Source organism: Lupinus angustifolius, unplaced genomic scaffold (genome assembly GCF_001865875.1).
Source record: "Lupinus angustifolius cultivar Tanjil unplaced genomic scaffold, LupAngTanjil_v1.0 Scaffold_1_1073, whole genome shotgun sequence".
NCBI classification, from domain to species: Eukaryota; Viridiplantae; Streptophyta; class Magnoliopsida; order Fabales; family Fabaceae; genus Lupinus; species Lupinus angustifolius.
The window spans coordinates 1-9,918 of NW_017716390.1; the positions used below are offsets into that span (position 1 = coordinate 1).

Sequence of the window (9,918 nt, forward strand, 5' to 3'; positions counted from 1 at the left end):
CGGGTGCAATAGGGAAATCAAGACTACGTAGTTCTTAAAAAATTTAATTTGGTTTGATTAAAAGGTTTAGAAGTTGGTTTGAATTTAATTGAAGTGGAATTAATAGACAAAGAGTCAACATTTATTGCTTACCCTCTTCCCACTTTGATAGATAGCAGACGTAGTACAATTGACCGCGACCGTTTCTCGGCTCGAAGTGAAGAGAAAGATGCAATACGAGTTGTAACCTCGCTATTGGATCCTAAACCAATTAAAACTTGTTATTATTTTTATAAAGTAAAGCTTAGAAATTTGTTTGAATTTAATTGAATGGAATTAATAGACGAATAACCAAAATTGATTGCTTACCCTCTTTCCATTTCGATAGATAGCAGAAACAATATAAATGACCGCTACCGATTCTCGACTCGAAGTGAGAAGAAAGATACAATACGAGTTTTAACCCCTCTATTAAATCCCCAAAAAAATACTTAAGACCCCTTTTGTTTTTTTACTTTTAAATGACTTACATATTTTTAAAGATAGAGAATTAATAAACGAAGAGTCGACATGGGTCATTAACCATTTCTCACTTTGATAAATAACAGGAGCAGTACAAATGACCACAACCGATACTTGGTTCAAAGTAAGAAGTAAGATATGAGACGAGACGTAACCTCATTATTACCTTCTCATGAAAATACTTTTATTTATTAAAAATGACACAACTTTTAGCTTAAAATATATTGTTATTAAATTCATTGATACTACATTTATATGATTAATAAGTAAACATTAACTTAATTTGGGGTAGGATCATCTCATCAATATAATAAATCAAACAACAATCAAAATATAACATATAATAAGTAGATGAATATAAAGAATGAATAGAAGTATTATTATTATTATTATTATTATTATTATTATTTTATTATTAGTATTATTATTATTATTAGTGTTAGGTACGTGAATAAAGAGGAAGGGGATTGGGTTTTTTTTTTTATCAGATTGGGGATTTTGGGTTAATTAGGGTAGAGAGGTGGTTCTCTCCTCCATTTGAGCTGTCACCTCTCTTGGTGATGGGGATGTTGCTGGATGAGGGGACGACGAAGATGGCAGAAGGAGCGGCGTCCCTTACGGTGGTGGTCATGACTTTATGATATCGAATCCATCCGACTGCAAGGTCGTGCATCTCTGCCTAGATGTAGCTTGGTCGTGGAGGTGAAGCCTCTGTGGCTTCAACGGCAGGGTGAGGAGGATGGCTCCTTGAACCACCGTCCTTCCTTCTTCTTCTCCGGTTGACACGCCGACATGATTTTTTGATGTAACGCCCTGTTTTCATGGTGGTTAGGGGCGCTGGAACAGGTTGATTTCTCTGTATTCTTGTTCATCTTCTCCGGTTGTCATCGGCGCGGTTTCAGTGGTCTCACGATGGTTATATATTCAGGGGTCTCTTTTTTTTATTTTATTTTTTTCCAGGTTTACTAGATGGGATAATGATGGATATTATATGAGTGTTTTAGTTGATAAATTAAAGAGTGAACACTATTTCTGAGTTAACTCACTGATTGATAATTCCAGATTGCTTATACTTAATTATTGGTATGATTGCGATTATGCTTTAAGGATTAACATGATGTTGTTTAATTTGGTTTGTTGTTTTGTGTTTGTTCATTACAAGGAAAGTAAGTGTTCATGAAATTTTAATGTTTATAATTTGTACATATACATATGTTTGTACTGTTACTGGAATTAGTTATGTGAAGGTTTGATAAGGGTTTGAAGCAAAAACATTGGTTATAGATTGGGGATTCAGAGAAGAAAAAAAAATCAGTCACTCGTTAAGAATTGTGTACATGTATTTGTGTTGTTTTGGTTGTTGATGAAGGGAGGCATGCATATGGTACATAAAAATGATTTGAAACTGGTAAAAGCTTAATGTAAATTGTTTACTTCATAACATAATTAAAACTGAAAGTATATACATCAATATATCACGAAAGTATTGTCATGGATGTACACTAAAGACTTAATGATATACATTATGTTAAAGGCTAAAAGAAATGCTAATGATACACCTGAATACTAACCTCTTTTATATTTCCCTTTTGTATCATGGTTCCTCTGCTTTTGCCTTTACTTGATTTTCGTATCCCTTTTGTTCAGTTTCTTTTTTCTTTCTTTTTTTCAATTTTTGAACCATTTCTCTTTACTTAAGGCCAAAAACCACAAAACTTCTCTTCCTAAAAGTTGGATAACCACCCCCACTTCCACTAAATGGTTCCCCCCATTTAGGCATTATCTCCCATTCAAATTAATTTATTGTTTGAATGTAAACATTTTTTATTTTTATTTTCGGATTAAATATATATATATATATATAAATAGTTATAATAGAAATCAGTTTCTGGGTATTTATAAAAATAATAACTCTTATTACAAAAAAAAATATAAAAACAAACCTACAATATTAATATATATACATGAATGGTGTGAAAACTAAGATAATGATGAGTTGATAATTAAACTTAAATACCAAAATTCTTCACAACATAACTCTAATAAATATACATTGGAGTCTATTTTAAATGTTGAACACTGGACCGGACAAAAGTGGATATTCACACACACAACTATCAAAAAGAGGATATAGCATTCAGAACACACATCATAGTGAGAGAAGGAGAGCAATCCTCACACACACAAAAAACAACACAATTGTTATAGCTCACATATACTCAAGCATCCAGAATATACACACACATTGAAACCAGAAAGTTCACGCACTGATCCATCATGCATAGCCCATATACGCGTATCACAAATCGGAGGACATCACACAAATACAAAAAAAAAACAACTAGGAAAAGAATGCCAACCCTCAAAGAGCAAAGACTAGGATCATATTCGCAGGTAAGTTAATCATCTCTTTACTTACATAATTGTAAGAAAAAAAACACATTTGTTATTCACTTAGTATCACAAACATAAAAAAAATAACACACATTCAGTAAGCATATTTATAAGCATTTTTTTAATTGACAAAGTACATTTTACCTCATGCCAACATCATCTCCTATGAAAAATACGTACTCGGCTTAGCCTTCACTGACCTTGCAGTGGTCTGAAGGCGTAATTCGTGAGCCAGTGTCAATACCGACATTACTCTATTTTTGCACCCTTCAAGAGCTTGAACCAACTCATCCCACCAAATAGGAGAGTACCAAAATCCTCCTTATCCATGTATTACCCATATGAAAGAACCCACTAGTTTCATCAAAGCAGAACCCATCAAAGCCAAAATAAGCTAAGAAGAAGAATCTTAAACATGCCTTAATTGATTGGAATAACTTTTGTATGGACCTCGTGGATGTTCCGGTTATCAGTTTCGTGCCTTCTGCTCCTTGTTGTTCAGATGATGGATTATCTGGGCCTCGGTTCTCTCATAACCGTGTCCCTCTGATTATGGGACTAGAGATGGTCAATGTGATGGTCTTGTAGGTTTTGCCCCATCTTGTGCACAAGCTGAAGCCTTGAAGCTTTGGAAAATTGGTCAGAAGATTAGTTTGTGTGGGAATGGCAATAAAGAGGAAATAATTGAGAACTTGGTTGCAATGGAGGAAAGGGATAAAGAAGAAGATTAGTTTGAAGATGCTAGAAGGAGCTCATCTGTGTCTAATGATAATTATATCCATTAATATTCATGGTTTAGGAGGGCGGCTTAAGAAGAATGACATCAGGGATATTGTTCGCAAACATAATCCTGATTTTGTTTGCATCCAAGAAACCAAAATTTCAGTGTATGGAGTCTAAATTGTGCTCCTTTTTATGGGGCAGTTATTATGTTGGATGGGCCTTTATTCTAGCGGTTGGCTTTTCAGGTGGTATTTTGAGTCTTTGGAATGAGTCTAGGTTTGTTTCTGCAGAGGTCAGAAGTAGGTCCAATTTTGTGACGGTCAACGGGAAAATGGGTATTACATAGTGAGTTTGCAAACATTATGAATCTCTATTGTCCTTGCGACTTGGTTAGGAAATGTTTGTCTTGGGAGGAAGCCAAGATTGATAGATTGTGTCATTCGGAGGAGATGTGGTGTGTGGTGGGGGATTTCAATGCAATTCTGCACCATGATGAAAGAAAGGACTCTGGTTCTCTTGTTGTTAGTAGTGATTGTATGGAGTTCTAGCAGTTCGTCGAGGATATGGATCTGTTCGATCTTCCTCTTGCTGGTTTGAAATTCACTTGGATTCTGTCTAATGGCTCAGCAATGAGTAGGCTTGATAGGTTTCTTGTCAATGATAGTTGGCTCAACAGTTGGGGAAGGCTAGTGCAATTATGCCTGAATAAGACTTTCTCTGATCACTGCCCTATTATGATAAAAAATGATGTTCCTGATTGGCGCCCTTCTCTGTTCAGAACTAATAATTGCTAGTTTTCAGATGTTCGGTTTGGTAAGTTTGTTGAAGTTGAATGGAATAAATTGGAGGTTCATGGTAGGGGTTCTTTTGTTATCAAAGAAAAAATGAAATGTCTAAGAGATCGCTGAAGATTTAGAATAACGATAACTTCGGATTGTTGGATAGGAAAGTTGTTGAGAAAGTTATCTTTATTAACTCTATTGATAAAAAAGGGTGTGATGTTAGTTTATCTGATGTAGATATATCAGCTAGGAGATCTGCTACTGCTGATCTATGGCGCCTTTCAAGCCAAAAAGACAACCTTCTCCTTCAGAAATTCAGACAGAGGTGGCTTTATGATGGTGACTCTAATTCTAATTTCTTTCACGCTTCTATCAATAGAAGGAGAAGATCCAATGAGTTTCTTGGTTTGTTAATTGATGGGGAATGGTCTGAGGATCCTGTTAGGGTTAAAGATCACATCCGTTCGTTTTTTCTTGAGCGTTTTGCTGAACATCATTGGAATAAGACTTTTCTTGATGGGATTGAATTCAAGCGCATCTCTGAAGCGGATAGCAACTTTCTTATTGCTCGTTTTGAGGAAGTTGAGGTTAAAGAAGTTGTGTTGAGTTATGATGGTGATAAAAGTCCTAGGTCGGATGGGTATAATTTCAATTTTATTAAAAAGTCTTGAGATTGTGTGAAATCTGATGTTGTGGTTATAGTGGATGACTTCTTTTGTTCTGGTAACCTTGCAAGAGGCTGCAATGCTTCCTTTATTGGTTTGATTCTGAAGTCGAGTTGCCTGCAAGGTCTTGGTGATTATAGACCTATATCCCTTGTTGGTTGTATCCATAAGATTTTTTCCAAACTTATGGCTGGATGTCTTAAAAAGGTTCTGCATTCGATTATCTCAGAATGCCAAACTGCATTTCTCAAAGGAAAATACATCATGGATGGGGTTTTCATTTCTAATGAGATCATCGATCAGGCCAAAAATAACAATGCAGATTGTTTTATGTTTAAGGTGAACTTTGAAAAAGCTTATGACTCAATTATTGGAGATTCATCCTCTATATATTGGAAAGGTTAGGTTTTTGCTTCAAATGGAGAAATTGGATTAAGAGTTGCCTACAGTCAAACTCTATGTCTATCATGGTTAATAGGAGTCCAACTATGGAATTTAATATGACCCGAGGTCCGAGGCAAGATGATCTGGTTGCTCCTTTTCTTTTCCTTATTGTTGCTGAGAGCCTGGCTGGAATTATGAGATCGATAGTGTCGAAGAGGATCTTCAAAGGATATACGGTCGGTAGAGATGAGGTAATTATTTCTCATCTACAATATGTTGATGATACCCTTCTGATTGGGGAGAACTATGTTGCTAATGTTGTTGTTCTTAAGAGTATTCTGAATTTTTATGAGTTGGCTTCTGGGTTGAGAATTAACTACCACAAGAGTAGTTTTATTGGAATTAAGTCCAATCCTGGGTTTGTTCAGTTGGCAGTGGATAAGCTATTATGTAATGTTGGATCTATTCCTTTCAAGTTCTTAGGAATCCCTGTTGGTGCTAATCCTAGAAGAATTTCTACTTGGGCTCTAGTTATTGACTCGTTTAAAATGAACCTCTCTCTAGCAATAGAAGCTTCGTTCTTTTGGTGGTCGTATAACTCTTATCAAATCAGTTCTCTCATCCTTACCTATTTATTTCTTCTCCTTCTAAAAATCTCATGTGTTTTTTATCCATGAGCTTGATTAAATCCAAAGAAGGTTTCTTTAGGGTAGGAGTGAGGTCAATAAAAAGGTTCATTGGGTGTGTGGGAAAATGATTTGTAGGTTGAAAGAGGCAGGAGGTTTTTGGGATTAAAAACTTGTGTTTGTTTAACCTGGCCTTATTAGGTAAGTGGAGGTGGAGACTTCTCCTTGAGAGTGATTCTCTCTGGGTGAAAGTTTTGAGGTCGAGATATGGGGCGGGTGTGGGGGCTGTGGGAGGGCTTCTTCATGGGGGGTGTTTTAAAAATGGTCGTTGTGGTAGACAGATCTAGGGTGCCTTCATAGTAGAGAGAATGGGATTCACAATGGGTGGTTTTTGGAGGGAGTGCGTAGGAGAGTCGGCTCTGGTGACTCTGCTTTATTTTGGATAGATCTTTGGGTTGGGGAGGTTCATCTTAACATTTGTTTTCAAAGATTGTTTCAGGTTGTTCTAGACAAAGATGTTTGTATTAGCTCCTTGGGAGAGTGGAGGAATGGTGTTTGGTGCTGGAATCTAAAGTGGCGTAAGAACTTATTCTTATGGGAACAAGAAGAAGTTGATACTCTCCTTAAGTCATTGGAGGATTTCTAGCCTATATATGACTATGTTGACGAGTGGCTTTGGGTGCATGACAAGGTTGGTCTTTACTCAGTCAGCAATGTTTACAAGGTACTCCTGAATGAAGGTTCCTCTATCAACTATGCTTTCTATAAAAGACTATGGGCTTGCAATGTTCTTTCTAAATTGAGATGCCTAGTTTGGAGATTGTCTCCAGGTGGAGTTCTGACTCGTTCCAACCTAGCTAGACGTGGAGTTATTGTTGATGTTACTCAAACAGGATGTGTTTTTTGTGGTGAGTTGGAAGAATCTGATGATCATCTATTCTTCTCTTGTCCATTCTCTTATGGTGTCTGGCAAACTATCCATTATGGGTTTGGCCTCTTTTCTATTATACCGTTGAGTGTCAAGTCTAATTTCCTTTTTCATTTGTTCTCTTTGAGGTTGGGGAAAACGATTCACTCTAAGTGGATGTCTATCTGGTTTGTAACTATTTGGTCCATATGGCTGGCTAGAAATAATGTACTCTTTGAGTATTCTTCTATAATCTAGATGATGTATTGTTCTCGATTCAGCTTCACTCTTAGAACCTACTTACTGCTCATTTTTCTTCTTTCTCTTTCCCTTTTATGGCTTGGGTTTGGGGCCATTCTTCTTGTCTAAGTTGTATTGTCTAATGACTTTGTGGATAAGAGTACCACGTGTTCTCCTAAATTTTTTTTGTCTTAATATTATTATTTGCCGATAAAAAAATGAACGAAATAATGACAATGAAGCACAACCAAATCAAAACAATATTCATGTTCGCACAAACTCTGAACAAAGTACTACAAGTATTACTACATTTGCCACATATCATTTCCTTAAACTCAATAAAATCAAATATTACTCATGTTAAAGTCCAAATATTAATATATTACAATATGTTTTATTTAACTTTAATTTGGTGTACTTTTAGGTTATATTCATAACCCTTTTGAGACTATATCAAAAAATATTTCAACTACAATGAAATTGGCGTCTATACGTCAAATTGTTAGATCATCCTTCCGAGAACAATTTTACACAAGTAATTTTTTTGATAGTTGAAATATATACACTATGTAAAATTATTCATTGTATTATAACTTAATTCTATTATTGTAGTTGTCATATATATTTCGTTAAACTAAAAGCAATATTTCAAAAATTATTGAAATTAAGCTTAAAATTGAAATGATACAGTTGCAATATTAAAATAAATTACATAATTTTATTGATATTTCAGGTTCTAATTATGGTCATTTTGAAAATATACCAACAAATATTTCAAGTATAATGAGATTAACGTCCGTACGTCATATTGTTAGATCAGTCTTATATCAACAATTTCTCACATGTAACCTCTTTTAATACTTAAAACATATACACTACGTATAAATATTTATTCTCTTATAATTTACTTATCAATACATTCAATATCTTATGCACCACCATGTTAATTAACCAATAACAATGAAGCAACACCAACTCATTTATATATTCAGAGTCTAAAAATTGTTGCATATAATTTATATAGAAAACAATAATATAAATAATATACATAAACGTTATTTTATATATCTAATCTTTTTTGTATACATATATACAAATATTACTTTTATATCAGCTCAATTTTTCAGTACTACAATTCTTTAAAAATTAGTTAACATAAAATCTTTAAAGTTATCAGGAAACATGTGTCAATTATTTCTAACCAAGTCATATAATTTATATATTATATTTTTTTTTCCAGATGTCACTAATATTACAAGGTATCATGGAAGTCATAACAATGAAGCAAACCCAAGTCATCGTCGTAGTCCTGAAACTAACAATGGTCAATATAATGTTATTAAATTATATATATATACATATATATATATACATATATATATATATATCATATCGATATATGTATAACTTTTTACATGTCTTCATGTGAATCTAAAAGTTATTCTTGCATTTTTTATGTAGGTTATAACTTTGATCCAACAATATATCATGAAACTTACAACAATGAGGGAGGACCAAGTCATGTACAAACCTCTGAAACTATTATTGGTTAGTATTTAAAAATTATGTGTAATTACTTCAAATTATATTTCATTCCAAATTTTCAAGCAACTTTCATTCTCACCATTCATAAAGTTCCATCAAATTTTTTGTTACTCTATAATCTTATAATTATACAACTATTTTGTCATCACATATACATTCTAGTAGACGAAGTTATCATAGAGGTCAGGACAATGAACGAATATCAACCCATCAACATAACCATGAAATTCATTATGGTTCGTATAATAATAATTCACCATTTAGTATCCCATTTATGTTTTTTTTGCTTTACATCATTTATAAAATCTTTAAAAAACATACAATTCTATTTCTTTATATTTTTTAAATTTAGGTAATAACTTTGGTGCAAAACACTATAATGGAACATATTACAATAAAGCAAATATCATCTTCTTTTCATATTCATGTACATGCTAAAGGTTCATGTAAATAATATGTATACCATATTCCAATACTATATTATTTTTACATGCTACATGTACTTTCCATTAATAATATGTATACCATATTCTAATACTATATTATTTTTACATTACTTCATTCACAAATATAATAACTTAACAATGTCTATTTGTAGATTCGTCCCAACGATCAATCATTATTGCTACGACCAGGACAACTTTTACAACAATATGTTGTTGACAACTATGTCAAAGTTGAGGCAGGAAGGTTGAGGTGGATCCATCAAAATCAAAATAATATTCGCGCTGAAGTGTATCAAGATTTACAAGATGCGTTGCATGTAGGAGAATATAATGCATGTAACCATTTTAAAAATTAATTTTCAAGCAATAATGACAATTGAATTTACATACATTAATATAATCATTTTATTGGTACAACAAATATTGGCCAACGAACTGTATTGCCATCATCCTTCATCGGCAATCGTCGAGACTTAACTCAAAATTATGAATATGGTATGGTCATTGTGCTTAATGATGATAAACCATACATCTTCCTTACAATGACATGTAATCCATCTTGGAATGAAAGCACTTCTGAACTTCAACATTTTCAAACTGCAAAAGATCGCCCTAATTTGACAACAAGAATATTTTATTCCAAATTTGAACAATTGCGGGTTGATATCATTTATAAAGGCGTCTTGAGGAATATTAAGAGCTACA

The 9,918-nt window shown here is 33.6% G+C and overlaps 1 protein-coding gene across 1 annotated transcript; it reads left to right on the forward strand.

Moving 5' to 3' along the window:
* Positions 1-4,181: 4,181 nt before the first annotated feature.
* LOC109337078 lies at positions 4,182-5,470 on the forward strand. The gene is made up of 3 exons (XM_019573956.1): positions 4,182-4,390; positions 4,564-5,015; positions 5,103-5,470. The coding sequence occupies exons 1-3, from the start codon at positions 4,182-4,184 to the stop codon at positions 5,468-5,470; spliced, it is 1,029 nt and encodes a 342-aa protein (XP_019429501.1).
* Positions 5,471-9,918: the final 4,448 nt, after the last annotated feature.

Excerpts from the sequence above, each read along its gene's own strand:
- LOC109337078 (XM_019573956.1), top strand. The coding sequence starts at position 4,182 with ATGGATCTGTTCGATCTTCCTCTTGCTGGTTTGAAATTCACTTGGATT. Across the intron at positions 4,391-4,563 it reads CCTGATTGGCGCCCTTCTCT|GAAAGTTGTTGAGAAAGTTA; the intron begins GTTCAGAACTAA and ends ATTGTTGGATAG. Across the intron at positions 5,016-5,102 it reads AGTTGTGTTGAGTTATGATG|TGGATGACTTCTTTTGTTCT; the intron begins GTGATAAAAGTC and ends TTGTGGTTATAG.